The sequence below is a fragment of the Puntigrus tetrazona genome, chromosome 2 (assembly GCF_018831695.1).
Source record: "Puntigrus tetrazona isolate hp1 chromosome 2, ASM1883169v1, whole genome shotgun sequence".
Taxonomy (NCBI): Eukaryota; Metazoa; Chordata; class Actinopteri; order Cypriniformes; family Cyprinidae; genus Puntigrus; species Puntigrus tetrazona.
The window spans coordinates 11,563,158-11,580,827 of NC_056700.1; the positions used below are offsets into that span (position 1 = coordinate 11,563,158).

The 17,670-nt window shown below is 37.8% G+C and overlaps 1 protein-coding gene across 9 annotated transcripts in view; it reads left to right on the forward strand.

The window, feature by feature from the left end:
* Positions 1-17,266, forward strand: part of pde4ca (phosphodiesterase 4C, cAMP-specific a) — a 38,879-nt gene extending 21,613 nt beyond the window's left edge. For 4 of the 9 annotated variants that reach the window (XM_043263927.1, XM_043263945.1, XM_043263978.1 and 1 more), the window contains 15 exons: positions 6,502-6,693; positions 7,613-7,654; positions 8,224-8,260; positions 9,251-9,324; positions 9,406-9,455; positions 9,564-9,676; positions 12,050-12,143; positions 12,756-12,928; positions 13,048-13,146; positions 13,234-13,398; positions 13,484-13,583; positions 13,672-13,826; positions 13,942-14,064; positions 14,169-14,351; positions 14,874-17,266. In XM_043263927.1, coding sequence (XP_043119862.1) covers positions 6,502-6,693; positions 7,613-7,654; positions 8,224-8,260; positions 9,251-9,324; positions 9,406-9,455; positions 9,564-9,676; positions 12,050-12,143; positions 12,756-12,928; positions 13,048-13,146; positions 13,234-13,398; positions 13,484-13,583; positions 13,672-13,826; positions 13,942-14,064; positions 14,169-14,351; positions 14,874-15,347 — 2,074 coding nt within the window. In that variant the 3' untranslated portion in view covers positions 15,348-17,266. The other 5 variants (XM_043263936.1, XM_043263954.1, XM_043263970.1 and 2 more) reach the window with 3 other exon arrangements.
* Positions 17,267-17,670: the final 404 nt, after the last annotated feature.

The following is a 17,670-nucleotide window of genomic DNA, read 5'->3' on the forward strand; positions in this document are numbered from 1 at the left end:
AAAGTGCTCAGTCACAGACCCTGCATGGAAAATCTGATGCACTTCGTTAACTCTGTTTGTAGTGATGGTCTGGCACCATGCATGAGACGGCATGTATATTTCTCCTCTGTGTTTTTAAAAAAATGTTTTATTTTAAGGATATTTTAACATGTGTATGTATATGTATATATATATATATATATATATATATATATATATATATATATATATATATATATATATATATATATATATATTCTTGCTTAAGGTAAAGGAAAAGAAAAGAAAGCTTTTTTTATTATTTGAGTAAATGCTAATTTAGAAAAGATATATGTGAGTCTTATTTGATTAGTGTTAGTTTACAGATGTAGTGTTTTTTTATGCAAAGCGATGCACACAAAACTGTTTTTGATGTAGGGAAATATGTGATAATATTAGTCATATAAATACAATACCAATCAAAAGTACTAATTATTACTGAAACTAATTGCAGTTATTTACAACTTTGTATTTATGAAAGGATCCTTTAAAAGATTTGTCACATTATGTAAGATGTATCAGTGTTAAAGCAGGACGGTTTTCAACAAATAATGATAAGAAGTGTTGCTTATGCAGCAGATCGGTGTATTAGAATGATTTCTGAAGACTGGAGTATTTCTAAAAGTTCAGACTTATCGTCCCAAATAAATTACATTTTTAAATCCAATACAATAGAAAACAGTTATTTTTTAATTATAGTAATATTTTAAAATAATACTGATTTTACTATATTTGAGAACAAATGAATGCAGCCCTTGGTGGGAATAGTAGTCTAAAACTTGCAGACCACAAACTTTTGAATGTTAGTGTATTAATATTTTTTATTCTGAATCCACCTGAATAAATTCGGATACACAAAATAAAGTAAATACATTTACTAATATATTTAATTAATTAGGTAAAAGAAGGTTTAATTTTTTTTTTCTTTTACAGTGCAAACAACTAACTTTATTGCAGTAACAAGTAATGAGCAGGGCTAAATGTGCCCACATAAAGTTTGTTTACATTAACTATAATAAGGGTAGCTTTCAAAAATACAAATGTGTGTCAAAGTTCAAAATGAAAGGGCCAACCATTCCCGTAAATGCAATTGCAAAAACTAAACGAAGGGAAGCACTCTTCTCTGTAATATGACATTAAAGTCACCACCAGGTTGCTGTTTAACAAGAAAATGTATGTGGAAATATCAGAGTAATGCACCTTCAAACGTATGACTTAATTCTGGCTAACCCCCGCTCGTGCTTTAAAATGTCAGTCTAAATCAGAGACAAACCAAGCTTATTTTTAATCTTGACCATAAATGTTCAGTGGAAAGCTGAGATCACAGCAGCACTGCCCCCCTTCCTTTCCTTCTCTCTCTCTCTTTCTCTCTCTCTCTCTTTCTTTCTCTTTCTCTGTGCACCCTATTGTGCCTCAGAAATCTTTATACAATCTCTGCAGCTCTTACCGGTGTGGATGTGCTCCACATTTTATGTGCACAATTAGGAAAAGGCAGCAATGCACAGAAACGGTGATTAAACAATCGAGGACACATCCTCTGCCCGCAGTGTCTACGCGCGAGTATGTGACCCGCTGGATGACCCTGTAATTAGCAGCCTCATCAAATCGGTAACATCTCCCGTTGCGCTTCTGTGAGACTCCAATCTCAGCGTCGAGCACCGAGAAGGGTCTTTTTAAAACTCAAATGCATGTTCACTTGTGGTTAACTGTGCTTTTGATGTCTCTCTGGCCAAGTTTTGCCGCCGTGCAACACAATAAGCGCTTGTAAGGCAACAGCTGTCTTCCAAATCTCCTGTGGTATGTTGATGTATGTCCGGGCCTCTGGGTGTTCATTGACGTCATGTGACGTGGTGTCTCTCTTAAATGTCATTTTTTTTTCGTGTTGATTAGAAACAATGGAGAGAGGAACAGGATGAACAGCCTTCTGGCTGCGTCCCAGTGGACTGGTTATTCAACCGCGAGACTAAACGACTACGTGAGATTCATATGAACTTGTGGCTCCGCCTCTATTCTTCTTTTCTTTACATGAGATGCTGCATAAACAAACATGCTTGAATGCGGCGCTCTTGCTTTTTTTTTTTGATGTTTTGATGTGTAGGTTAGGCTACAGTGTGGACCCGGGTGGGACGGGCCGTAATGTGCCCGGGTTAGGACTGACGTAGCACCAGTGTCTCGTGACGCATTCTGGGTGTCAGGTGTTCAGATACTGTCAGTAGACAGGCTGCAGGGGCTTTAGTATCGGCTCTTTTGCTCCTCGTGCTGGAGGTGTTCTTTAAACGCCTGAAGGTTTCTGCTTGAAGCCGTTGTAGCGAGTCGGTCATTCGGTCTGTTTTAACCTGTTTCCGAAGGCCGTGATACGCTGGGTCGAAGTCAGGCGTGTAAATTGAAATTTTTTGCTACAGTGTGGATACTGCTTCAAGCATACTTTTGATTAATTACCTTTGTCGAAAGAGAAATGTTTTTGTAGCTTATGAAATTGATTACAGTACAGTTAATGCACAACAATGTTTTATGTAAAACTATTTTATAGTTGTTTGGCACTTCAGTACTGTTCTTTACAGACTGTTCGCTTGTATTGCATTTTTCATGTCTTTTTCAAGTAATTATTATTATTATTATTATTATTATTATTATTCCTTTGCAAAAGAACAGTGTACAAGTATATATACTCCTAAGGAACAGTCTGGTTTTATGTATGGTTTTACCTATTTGCATATTTATTTGTTTATGTTTTTTATTTGTATTACTATTATTATTATCATCATCTTTTTCAAGTTAAGTTGGTTTAGTCATGTTATTTATTTTTATAATCATAAAGTTATCGTTTTAGTCTCCATTTTATAGTTTTTTATTTGTAATTTTAATTTTTATTTATTCATTCTCACGTTGAGTTGGTTTATTTAGTTTTATTTATTTATTTGTATCATTATCAAAATGAGTTAGCTGTAGTCAACATGCTATTATTATTATTTATTTTTTTTATCGTAGTCAAGTTGAGTTACAGCATACGCTTTGCACTGTCGTCATGCTTTGACTGAAAAAGGCTGGCTTCACACATGCTCATTCTATCATGAGCCACAGGAGGCATCCTATTCCCAGAAAAACAGCCCATTTTTTTCCACAGCTCTACAAGCACAAAGACTGCTCACACCGACCGGTTCATCTGATTGGTGGAACTGACCGCTATTCAGTGATGCAGACGGTTGTCATGACAGGGTAAATACAGTCAAAGGAATAGTTTAAAACTAAAATGTAACCCTATACTTTCAGCTTTATAAAATGAGATATCATTATGATGAGAAGATCTGTTTTTTTTCACGTTGAATCCAACAAAACCAGAAACGACACAAATTGCAAGTTAACATGACTGTTCTGAATTAAAATGTTTAAATACAGAGAAAACTGTGATGCTAATCATATTATATGTACCTAAATTTAAATGACTAAAATGAGGATCAGTATTTCCCTTCGTTTCCATCACGAAGAGATTTTTCCCATCATCTGTGAGAGTAATACACATTTATCATTTCAGTTTCCAATGGATTGTGCTTCATTTGAGTATAGTTCAATGCACTGGTGCGGTATTAATTCGGTAATAATAATAGTAAGAGAAATCGCACATTTGAATTTTGGGCGATATCTGCTTCTAAATAAATTGGCTGATATTCCTATATGCACTGACGTAGTTTCCATGCGCAGCACAAAAACAGCATCAAAAACACAGCTTCACAAAGTGATGAAATTCCCACATTCCCTTTTGACGGAGGATGTCTTAAAATGGCAACATGGAAATGTGTGGGTGGATAGATGCGTGGGCTAAAAATAGCGCTGCAGAAATCTCCATAAATATTCATGAATGGGGGGAAGAATCCGAGGCTACCTGCAGCTCTAAATATAGCGCTTCTGCTCGGATCCCTCGCACAGAGACAGGCTATTTATAGCAGCAGCTCTGCAGAAGCACCTCGCTCTGAGAGTGCACAGGGACCCATAGGACAGGAGACACAGCATTAAAGATGAGGGACGGAAGCAGAAACCAAGTGGAAGCGACAACCTCTGCCCCAAGCACAGGTATTTTTAGAGATGGGTACGGTGTCCCCTCATGCCAGAACGTACAGTAGTGGGACTTAAAGAGATGCGCTGTTGTGTATGTGTGTGATTTCCTCCATTCAGAAGAATGCTGCTCTGTCTGTCTCTCTCTCTCTCTCTCTCTCTCTCTCTCTCTCTTTCTCCGTCTATATGTCTCTCGCTCCTGTATGTGGTCACATGAATAGGGTGCACTGGGTTGATTATGTAAGACAGTGTTAGAGACATCCGTCTTGTCCTCATGCAACATCTGTAAAAGATGTGAATGAGGACATGCGATAGAGATGGAGATAGTACTTCTTTTAACTGGACGAGCGGTATACCCTTCAAACTCAGATGTATTTTGCAGGGTGCTTTGCATGTGTTGTAGATCGGGATTAGAAGGAAAACATTCAGAAATTTTTAAAATATATTTTAATATATTAATAAACACAAATAGTATATATATATATACTTATATATATATATATATATATATATATATATATATATATATATATATATAATATAATTATATTTTTAAATACTTTTACTAAAATAGTAATTTATTTTGTTAATATTAATATGTTCTATATTACTATAATATGTATTATATTACTATATTTAATTAACACTAATAAATACATTTTCTATTATTACAATTATTAAAATAAGAAGTATTATATATACATATGTGTGGGGGAAATATATATATGACATCTGACAAATGTATACATTTATTATAGTTGTAATTCATATTATACTTTAAGTAGACACTAGTATTAACTAGTATTAACTATATATATATATATATATATATATATATATATATATATATATATATATATATATATATATATGTGTGTGTGTTCAAAGCACCTTTTAGAAATATTTATATGCTGAAATCTAATGATTGTGCAGATAAAAAGGTTAATAAAACACAATACATAATACACAAAAAACTGAATATATGGTGCATTGGATTAAATGATTGAACATGAACTGCATAAATGGCAGTATTACGTGTTGGATTTACAGAGGCTATAAATAATGTTGCTCCCTTTATCGTTTTAATGTTATTCATTTATGCAATGCATTTCCCGATCTCCTAAATATAGAAAACAATATGGCCATTGACTTGCAGTGCTGTTCCACTCCTTCACATTAACCTAATAACACACTGTAGATGAATACATTAGCAGTAGATCATTATCAAACAGACAGCACATCAGAGGCAGGACTATTGATTAATGAAATCACCATATATGGTGTGTTTCAATTCTGTGCCAGTTTGATTGGGAATTGACTTTACCTGCGGATGTTATTTTTAGGCTTCTCACATGCTTCCACGTCAATGAGAGGAGGCTATTTTTAGCTTCGCATTCCAGCATCACATTGACCTTGAAGAACACGGCTCATTCAGAGCTTTGCCGCCTCTGTGTCTCAGGAGGTCTTACCCACTCCACAAAACCTGAATCTGTCAATGAGATGGACGGATTGACCGCACTCAGACTGGCTTAGAGGAGGAAGAAATCCCAAATGCATTTCTCTCATTGACTGTCACCATGACAGACTTACTAGATCTGTGTGTAGAATGAGGTCGAATGCTCTTCTGCCGGTGCTGCTGTATACCAAGGCGTTTAAAGGGATACTACACCTAAAATGTAAAATTCTTTATTTTATTAGTAGTATTTACTGGTAACCAGACAGTTTCGGTTCTCATTGACTTACATTGTATGATAAATAAATAAGTACTACCGATATTACCAACATTCTTCAAAATATATATCTTTTGTACCACAGAAGAATCAGTTATACAGTTTTGAAATGATATGAGAGCGAATGAATGAATGATAGAATTATAACTTTAATTTTGAAAAGAAATATATTTTTAATGCCACTGATGTCACATAGATACTTTTAAATTATTCTAATTATTTTTTATAAAGTAGTGTGTTTTTTTAAACTGTCTGTTTATTGGTTGTAACATGAGTAAATAAAAAGCAAATGCAAAAAATAATAGTATTTAACAAAATATGTTTTGTTCACTAGTGGTCTCAGACATTTGGACCCCATTGTATGTAAATGTGTCTCTTGTTTCTGAGTGGTGTAGTGTCAGAGCCTGGTATTAGTGAGGCACTGAAATGTATTTTGAGTTTGCATGTCTAGCTGTGTCATATTAACCTGCAAGGCTAAAGCTTACATCTAGACTGATGCAGGCAGAGAGCGTCTTAGCTCGCATTTAAGTGTAACCATTTTTATCAAGGTCTCAGTGACCTTCTTTACTAGTTTAGGTCAGGTCATAGACGTAGAGTGTTTGCTGACCGTTTATCTCGCAGGGGCGTACAAAATCATCCTAATAAATAAAGCCACTCCTAGGTGAATTGTGTTAACCCTTTCTTTCTGTTTTTCTTTCCTCAGTTTTGATGTTGAAAATGGGCTGTCAGTGGGTCGCAGTCCTCTGGAGTCCCAGGCCAGTCCAGGCTCCGGCCTTGTGCTGCAGGCCAATTTCCCTCACAGTCAGCGGCGGGAGTCCTTCCTGTATCGCTCCGATTCTGACTTTGACCTTTCACCCAAGGCCATGTCCAGAAACTCATCTACGGCCAGTGAGCTGTGAGTATCGCTCGTCTCATTTATCCTCTAATTTAGCTCAGAAAAAGAAATGTTTCTTGAGCACTAAAGCAGCGCATTTATATGATTTATGAAGAATCATGTGACACTGAAGACTGGAGTAATGATACTGAAAATTCAGCTTTGCCATTACAGGAATAAATTACATTTTAAAAATTATTAAGACAGAAAACTGTTATTTTATTATTTATTAATTATATTTCTCATTATATACATTTTTACTCAGTATTTTTATCAAATAAATGCAGCCTTGTTGAGCATTAAGAGGCAAAAAATAAAAAACATCTTGCCAAATTTTCGAATGGTCACCAGGAGCAAAAAACTAGATGTCATGTGCATGTTGTTTGAGTCAGTGGAAGCTTCACGTGTTACAAGCTTTACAAGTGTGTTCTTGAGGTACAGTGTTTTTTGTGGCTGGAAGAGTTCTGTTAATTAGGACTGTAAGCGTTTGCCTCATAACAGATGTCACATACTCCAGCTGGTTGATTATGTCTGAAACACTGTTCTCCCAAGACACGCTTTTTTAATAGTGTATTACATCAAATCATATTGCTCAGTCATTTTGGAAAATCCAAAGCGCTGGTTAAAAACTCCTTATTATTACCACTTCCAGCTGTTCTTTCCATCTGAGCACGCTTGCATGTCAGCTCTGGTTTGCCGGGATTTCAAGTCGGAAAAAAGGGCACCACATTCTTGTTTTTTTTTTGTTTTTTTTTCTGTGTGTGTGTGCAGTTTATTTTTCCAGCCTGCGTCAAAGCTAGTCGCTCAAATTGAAACACCTTAAGGCTGGTTTGCACCAACCCAATAAACAACATCAACAGGGTGAACTCAACCACCTACAACTGCTGTTTGTTGGGTTGACTTAATCACAGGTCACCAACTCTTGCTTGTCTTTTTAAAGGGAAGAGAGTTTGAAGCACTGGGAAGTCAACTGGCTAAATCGGTGAGAAGATATAGAAAAATACTGTCCTCCATTACAGAATCCAGGCCCGTTTTCTCTTCTAGACCAGTCTAACCTCAGAGCTTCCCCTGTTTACACGCCACCAGAGAGCCTTTGGAATATATGAATAAAGACGCAATTCCCAGCGTGTTCCCGAGTTCGGCTACTCTCCCGTTGCTCCTAAAATACACGTGCATGACACACCCTATCCGAGCCCGTCTGTGTTCTTATTACGTGTTTCCATAAGCTTTTAATGTAGGATATCTAATATCCCATTGGAGAATCTGAGGTACCTTCCTTATGCTGAGCTGTATTTCTTTATTTCCATCCAAACTGCATGTTAATCAAAAGCGTATTACCGCCCGCTTTGCTCTTTTGAATGATGGTGTGCTGTAACCTGAAGTCAACCACATCCTTAAGTCTCCACACTTAAACTCTTAGTCATGCTTTTCGCTGATCCTTAAGTAATTTTATGTGCCTCTTTTTATTATTGGGAGATTAAAGAGCTGTCTTTTCCGATATGTAATTTTTATGTTTGATTTGTGATTTGTTAATGTGTTTTTCTCTTACAGCCATGGAGAAGACATGATAGTTACACCATTTGCACAGGTTAGTATTAGAGTGGGCCTTGGAAATGAAAGCCTGCGTAGTTGATCTGACATTAATGGGCATTTATGGACTTTGCGTCATGTGGTTTCTCTTTTGAGGAACATGGTAGTTTGACTTTGCTCTCCCTATATTTTAAAGAGAGATTAATCTCCTAATATGTTTTTTTTTTGTGTGTGTGCTGCCTTTGGCATTGGCGGGAACAGCCCTTCCGCTCTTATGCAGCTTGCTTTACGTGGGATTTGCGTCACCACTGTACTCGGTTTACAAAACAGGCTAGGAATCCAATACCGCATTTGTCGATATGGATGCTGACAGATGAGAAATCTGCATGGCTTTGGAAATCAGATACCCTTCATGTCCTTTTGAAACTCCAAAAGAGCTGCAGAATTTCAGACAAGCCAGACGATTTACGCAAATCTTTCCTTTTCTAGGTCACCTCTCTATGTAACATTTATTCTCTTGCTAGCTGCAAAAATCATTTTATTAACCTGTTTTATCTTGTTGTAATTGAGAAGCAAAATGGCATAATATGTTAAGAATTTCAAATTTCAAGTTTTTTGCTGTATATGTTTACTGTGAGGCATAATTGTGTGAAATTTATGTTTTAAAACAACATAGAAAATTATATATATATATGTATGTGTGTGTGTATATATATATATATATATATATATATATATATATATAAATTCAGATTAATACATTTTTATTACAGAAACAAACAATAAAATATTGTTAATTGTTTACTAAATATTCTAGATTTAATTCTTTAAAACAATAAAAATTTGATAAGACAATCCTAAAAATTGTATTTTACACAGTTGTATTTCATCTGAAAGGTTTTTTTAAGGGTTTCGATGTTTCGCTAGACAGTAATACAAATACATGATACAGGACTCTTTGCAGTAAATGAATTGGAGAAGCTTCAAAAAGAAATAGAGAACTAGAGATGTGTTCTGGCACGGACCTACATTATTGTTCTTCTCATAGGTCCTTGCCAGCTTGAGGACTGTGCGGAGCAACTTTGCTGTTTTGACCCATCAGCAAGACCGTGTACCGAGCAAGTAAGGCCCAATAAACAGTGTAACATCTATTCAAATGCTTGTAAAGTCATGCTTGATCTCCACTGAAACAAATCTCCACAGGAGGTCCACTGGAAGCAACCCACCATCCATGTGCAAGACGAGCCTTCCAGGTTAGAAAACAAAGTCTTATAGAAAAGAAGAGTTTATTTTTTAAAACATATGATGATGAACACATTTCTGTAGTCATGAATATAACAATGCAGTGCTGTATTTTGCAGAGGAGCCGTTTCAGAAGTTGGCAGTGGAGACTCTGGATGAGCTGGACTGGTGTCTCGAACAGCTCGAGACTCTCAAGACGCGTCACTCAGTCAGTGAGATGGCATCTAACAAGGTAGATCTTCCAAAATAAAACATGATTCATTACTGACAGGCCTCAAATATCCCGACTGTCACCCAGGGACTTGCCCTAAGCGCTAATAACCGTCTAACACAATACATCAACACTTGCTGATAACAGAACCCGAATACTCAACATGCCTCCGTATGAGTTACACATGCGTCAGATGTCTATTTTAGATGGGAATGGGCTTCATGCGTGTTCTGAATCGCTCCCATCCCCCGTCCTCCTCGTGTGCTGTAAAAATGTGAATGAGAGAGTGGAGTCATGGATGAATCTGCTTCCCCCACCCCGTCTATCTCTACTTACTCCTGCTGGGGATTTCACAGCCTGTGTGACGTGTTTTTAGCCCACCCAACCAGAGACCACGTGCACCGCAGACACATACTCTCACACAAACATGAGCACGTATGAACACATGTTGAAGTGTTTTTTACTCTCGCACACATCACTGAGGTTATCTGCTGCACGGTCAGGAATCACCCTGCACTGCCGAAAGTATTGAAAATATAATAAAATGAGCATGAGAAACCTTATATTTAGGTTAAAAAAAAAATAATAATGCATTTTGTAATGATTCATTTTTGCCATAAATTTTGCAGTGACAGGTTTTCATGCAAGTTCCGATGAAATGAAACAATTCTTAAAATTATCTAAATAGCTACATATTTAGAGATGATTTTAGTATAGATGCATCATTCAGTATATTATCAAATGAAAATAAATAAATTAGTTTTGAAAGCAAAATCGAAAAATCATAAAAAGGGCAAGAAAAGGATTCAAATTTTGCCAAATATAAATTTGAAATTGTTGTCAAAGTTGTCATTAATTTAAAGTAATTAACTATCCCATGTACAATTTTCCTGATGAGTTAATGCTATGATAAATAATCAGGTAATAATTAAAATGTACTACCTTGCGAATGTTTGCTTTCAGATTTCCTCATGTTTTCTAAAGAAGTCCTTAACCAAGACTGCATTTAATTGTTTAAAAATACTGTACATATATATAAAATCATGAAACATTGTTACAATTCAAAGTAAATATTTTCTATATTAATATATTTTAAAATTTGATTCAGTGCTCAGGAAACATTTCTTATTGTTAACCATGTCGAAAACAGTCCTGCTGTTTAATGCAAAACAGAACAATGTTTTATCACATACAAATCAAATTTATCATAAAACAATGCTTGTTTTCCTGCTCTGTGAGAGTGAGAGTGAGCATCTATTTATTTCCCCCGCTCATTACAATGGAAAACACATCCACACACACATACGCGCAAAGCACGAAGCGGCTCCTGAAGCTTTCATCTTCAAACCAAGTGCACATGGTGCAGCCCCAGCCCCCTGTATCCACCCCATCCAGCCCCTGCATGTGCCCTGGAGCCGCGAGCCAATCGCATGCCATCCCCGAACCCAGCCTCTATGACAAACCCCATCCGATTGGCCGGCGTGCGGTAGCGAGTGGGGAGCTACCTGCTGGGAGGGAGAGAGAGAGGGGGCTGCTGGGAGGAGCCTGATCTCTGTGTTTACACATGAATCAGGCAGAGTAGGAGAGCGGAGCATGCGGCAGCGATGCAGACTCGCTCCAGCCAGCGGCACAAGCTCTCAGCCTGCCACAGGTGCAGCCCATGGCAGCTGGAGCTCCCGGTGCTGGGCTGAGCTCTGCAGTGCCGCCACATTCGTTTCGGACCGCTAGACTGCTGTTGAACATCTGGAACGTGTCTGTAGCATGTGCACCGGCCGGACGGAGCTTCTGTTTTGTTAAAGCTTCATTTGGTGCTGAGATGCCAGACGTCAGTTACTTGCTCTCTGTGTCGTGGATGCATGTTCAGGTAAGGCTTGCGTTGTGATTCTGCTCTTGGGAGAAGCTCTTGCATTGTTTTCATCTGGAGTTGAGAGGGATGCTATTGCTGACACTCTATAAATCACAGATGGTGCAGCGTGTTGCTGAGGATGTCGGTTTGGGTGTGTTGGGTGTTTCTGATGTCTCTGTGTGTGTGTGGTTTCCACAGTACTACTGTACATTTTGCTGCCTCACTCGGAAGTGTTTCATTCTGAAACCTCGTGTATGATTACATAATAGCACTACACAGATGAAAGACACTCCTCCTTGCTTGGTCCAGCCCCTCGTCTTGGGTGACTGTGGCAGCTGAATGAAGGCCACTCTGTAATGCAGTTATATTCAGATATGGACGTGTCATGCGATGTTTTGCAGCACACATTTGTAGAATAATTTTTGTATTTTAATTTTAAAAGATTCGGGGAGGTGTTTTATGTAAAGCCTCTAATTAAAATAAAAACGGTGGATTGTAGATGTTGATTCACAAAGCGAATATGTGTTTTGTTGCGTGCTGTTCTGCAGTTCAAAAGGATGCTGAATCGAGAACTAACCCAGCTGTCAGAGACAAGCAAGTCAGGAAACCAGGTCTCAGAGTTTATCTCCAGCACCTTCTTAGGTAAGACCAACTATTTTGTACTTTTCTCTAATTTAATACATATGTTTTCATTTCAAATTATGTTGTTAAGACAGCACAAAATATTTTTTATTTAAATCGAAATTATTTTGGTATTACTTATATAATATTATAGTATTTATTGATATTTTAATCAACTTGCATTTTTATTTTTTTATTTTTTTGAAATTTTCATTTATTTTACATTAAAGTCATTTAATATAGTGGTTTTATAGGCTTTTGTAATATATGTATGTGTATGTATTTTTATTATATACTTTTTCTTTTATACTTTTATTTTTTTATTCTTTATATCAAATTATTTTAGTACTTCAGCTTATTTCATTATTATTATTATTATTTAAATTTTTGACATTTTTAAAGTTTCACGTATAATTGTGTATTTGTACTTTATTTCATTTTAGCTTTATTTTGCTCAAACCAGCAGGAAATTTTGACTTAACATTTACATAGTACCATTTGTTTGTTTTAAATCCATAAAAAATTCAATTAACTTCCAAATTTAAACTGCATTTTATTCCGCCTGGTTTTCAATGCGCATTTAATGAGCTGTCCGTCATCGCATGTAGTTATAATAATAAACTTGTGTTGCAGAGAAGCAACATGATATGGAGATTATGTCCCCCCCAACCAAGGAGAAGGAGAAGAAAAAGCGGCCCATGTCTCAGATCAGTGGAGTGAAGAAACCCACACACAGCTCCAGTGTCGCAGCTTCCAGCATCCCACGCTTTGGCATCAGCACTGACCAGGAAGATCTGCTGGCCAAGGTGAGCTCTCACGGCCAGTAAAACACCCTATCAGCAAACTAAAATCACCATGGTGAACATGGACCTTATCTGCAGTAACTCCAATGCTGTTTTAAGCTGCATCCAACTCCCTTTTGCAGGAGTTAGAGGACTTTGACAAATGGGGTGTGGATATTTTCAAGATATCGGAGTATTCTGGCAACCGACCGCTAACGGTAGCGATGTACACAATCTTCCAGGTATAAAATGTGGAATAAAAAAACTTTTCTCATGTACTGCCACTCAAAGTATCACAATAACAAATGTCTTTAACCTCTGTTCCACAGGAAAGAGACCTGTTGAAATCCTTCAAAATCCCTGTAGACACATTCATTACCTACATGATGGCATTGGAGGAGAACTACCACTCAGATGTAGCGTACCATAATAGCATCCACGCAGCCGACGTGGTCCAGTCCACCAATGTCCTGCTGTCCACCCCTGCCCTGGAGGTTTGTCTCAATTAACCGGCTTTTCATCATCTTCTCATTAGTCTCTGAAGCAAGATGTTTCATATTTGTAATTCTGTTTTGCTAGGCTGTATTCACCGACCTTGAGATCTTGGCCGCGATGTTTGCCAGCGCAATACATGACGTGGACCACCCTGGAGTGTCTAACCAGTTCCTCATCAACACAAGTGAGTGGCCACGGCGGAGCGGCAGCAGCAGCTTGTCATTGTGGTTGCACACTGTGTTGTTGACTAAGAACGTAATACTTTTCTCCAGACTCAGAGTTGGCTCTCATGTACAACGATTCCTCTGTTCTGGAGAACCACCACCTGGCTGTTGGCTTCAAACTGCTGCAGGAAGAAAACTGTGACATTTTCCAGAACCTGACCAAGAAACAGAGGCAGTCGCTGCGCAAAATGGTCATTGACATGGTGAGGAAATGGAGGCAATGACGAATCTGTGAGGCAATGATGCAGAGCTCCAAGTCTGAGAACTACACGCAACACGTGGTTGTATTTATTTAGCGTGTATTTGGCTTTTCTGCAGGTCCTAGCCACTGATATGTCAAAGCACATGAACCTGTTAGCGGATCTCAAGACCATGGTCGAGACCAAGAAGGTGACAAGTCTGGGCGTTCTGCTGTTAGACAACTATTCTGATCGCATACAGGTATTCTTTGAGCTTCTGTGGAGCAAAGCTCTTTTATGTTGTTAGAAATAATTTTTCGCTTCATAAGTAAAAAGTAAAAAACGTGTGGTTAATCAAATGCGTAGGTTCTTCAGAACATGGTGCACTGTGCTGACCTGAGCAACCCAACAAAGCCCCTGGAGCTGTACCGTCAGTGGACCGATCGCATCATGGTGGAGTTTTTTACTCAGGGGGACCGAGAGAGAGATAAGGGTATGGAGATCAGTCCAATGTGTGACAAACACAACGCTTCCATTGAGAAATCACAGGTGAGTGAAAAAAAAAAAAAAAAATATATATATATATATATATAGTGTGTGTATGTGTATATATATAGTGTGTGTGTGTGTGTGTGTGTGTGTGTGTGTGTGTGTGTGTATATATATATATATATATATATATATATATATATATATATATATATATATAATAGCAATGACAAATGCATAGGAAAATTCCTAAAACTAAAATAAAAAGATAATTCAAAATAATAAATATAATAATGTATAATTAATACTAAAATAACTTTGTACTATAAATATGTATTTATGTAAAGTTTGTATTATAAAAATACAATAATTATTATATTATTTAATTATATTATTTTTATGTAAAATACTATATAATTTCTAATAATGTAATCATTTTTAACACATCATATAAATAGCACAGACCTGCTATTTAGACTAGCCTTATGCAAGTAACACTTGGACACAATTATTAGTGCTTTAATCCACTGTTGTAGAATGACAATACAAACTCATATTAACTGCCCATTATTCATCCATCAGGTGGGCTTTATTGACTACATCGTGCACCCACTATGGGAGACCTGGGCGGATCTGGTTCACCCTGATGCCCAGGAGATTCTCGACACGCTGGAGGACAACCGGGAGTGGTACCAGAGCATGATCCCCCACAGTCCCACCTCCACCCCTGAAGACAAGGGCGGTGTGGTCGGGATGGGAGCGATGGGTGGAGGCATCGCCTCAGCGGGGGAGAAATTCCAGTTCGAACTGACCTTAGAGGAGGAAGGAGAGTCTGACGTTGAGAGTCCCGTAGACGAAGACTTGACTTCCATCACACAGGATTCCTCCAGGACAGATCCAGGAGGCAAACATCCGTCTTCGGCTCCCCTGACCGCTCGCTCCCCCAGCTGCAGGACAATGTCTTTTAAGATGGGCGAGCCGCCAGACAGTGAAGATGAAGATACAGAACTTGACCAAGAAGGGAAAAGCGTGTCTTGCCTGCGTCTGGGAACATAACACTAGTGCACTTTTTCATCGCGTTCTTTTTTTCTTCTTTTGTACCTCTTCCTGGCCCACCTCCCTACCCCTCTCCATCCCATTCTTAGCTTCCCCGGGTGGAGGCGACGCAGTGCAGGAGAGCAAAGGAGAGGTAGGAAAGCTTCCACGGGACGTTTTTATACAGTAGTCACTTTGCACTGGAGAAAGCTCTTACTCTGCGGACTGTCAAAGCGTGAAGCTTTCTTAAAAAGTTCTCGGTCTCGTGACTCCGGGATGCCACTCGGCTTCACCGTCAAAGCGTAAAACTGCCTGTGTGTGATGGACTGAGAGGAAACGTTCCTCAACTGTCTTCCTGTGACATCCCAGGTTTAAAGTTAACGAACAAGCAGAGCCGTCTGAACATATTGATCGATAAACAGGACACTTTTTATGTGAGACGTATGTGCACTAAAATGTTTTTAAAAAGATACACTGTTGACTTAAAGCTGGTTTATTAATAGCTGAACAGAACAACCTAACCTTAACACAACAGAACATCTCAGGATTCAAAGAAACGATTGCTTTCGTGTAGCAAACAGCTTGAGGGTACCCACATAGTGACCGCCGTCTTCCTTGGATCACTATAAAATCTGTAGACTGAAGTCGAGCCATGATTGTGATCTTTTCTATTAGTATGTGACGCCACCTAGTGCTTAATAGTGGAACTGGAGCCACGTTTATAGGACTTGCCACTCCAGCCGAACACAGTGGCTCTGTATTGTTGTTCCTTTGCACAGATTATACTCATCTGATCGTTTTAACTTAAAACCCTTCACCTGTATTTGTAGGAGTGCTGCTTTAACTTGCGGCATTCACAGGGTTTACATATGCTTCTCGTTTACTTTTCTATTCTGCTTCATCCAAAGCATGAGCGTAAGCATTATTACATTTTAAAACCGGCTTGCTTCTGATATTCTAGGTAGCACTTTAGAAGATATCTTTGTCATTGCCAAATGTAGCTCCATCAGTAAGGGCTGGAGTCATTCTTAACGTACTGAAGATCTGCAGGGTAACCAGCATGTGTACGCGCCCTGTATGTAAGTTGGTCTCTGGAAGGCTGGGCTAGCTTGGAAACCCGCATTAGCTGTATAGGAAGTGATCGGCGTCCTTAAACCACATGTGTACTTTCTCTCTCTTTCTGTGCTGGTCACACTGAAAAACATGAGGTATCTTAACATCTTTACAAATGGATGATGTCGAAAAACGAAAGTTCCGAAACGAGAGCAAGATAACACATAAAGCCAAAGTTCGTTTTCTGTGCCAGACCTTTCGTGTTCTTTGGTTTTTGGTGATTGATCAGTGCTCTGCTCTTCACAGGGACATAGCCAATGACAGTACAAGTGCCAAGCAAGCATGATCCATGCTGTACTGTAATTTCCATGTTGCCACTGGCTAATTTCCATCAATGACATCTACTACTGTCTGTAACATACTGATTTGAGCATTTAGTTTTCTTTCATTTTCCTTTCATTTCGATTTGTCAAGCTGAAATTTTATTTAAGAGTATTCTTGATTAATAAGTCTGTCTGACTCAGTGTGCTCATTGTAAGTCAGATTATTTGTGTCCTTTTTATACCATGGTATGAATTTTAATATTGGATACAGTGAATCTTTGTATGTAAGTGGATTACAGTAAACGAGGCTTTTAATTATTGGCTGTATGTTCATCTTAATGTCAGTCTGTGCTCTTTGTAGCAATGTTTCATGTGGTGAGAGAAATGCTTAGTGGCCATGCAAAGTTTCGACTGACTGTATCCACACAGCACACCTCTGTTTGGTCTTTTTCTGTCGCAGATCTGACAATCCCAACAGTACTGTTTACCACTACAACGCTGTTACTAATGTTGCTGTGATCGTTTTCCTGTTCCCAATGCCAATAAACGAAGAAATATTAGTAAGCTGGACTCATTTGTGCTTTATTGAAACATATTTACACAATATAGCCTATATTAAAAATGCTTTGGTAAATTATAAGATTTAAAAAAATGCAATTGAGGCAAAGAGCTGAAATGATGACGTAAAACATAATTATTGGATAAAAAGTTGAATTTATTGCATAAGTTAATCACAATAAAGACATTAAAGGTCAATATTATGGAATAAAAAGTAAAAAAAAACATGACATTAAAAGTTACAATTACATAAGTGATAATTGTGACAATGTAAATTAGAACTCTAATTGTCATAACTTTGTCATATTTATTTATTTTAAATGTCATTATTTTGATCATATTTAGTATGTCATGTTCGACTTTATATTTTTATGCTATATTTGCTCAAGTATGACTTATAAAGACTAAAG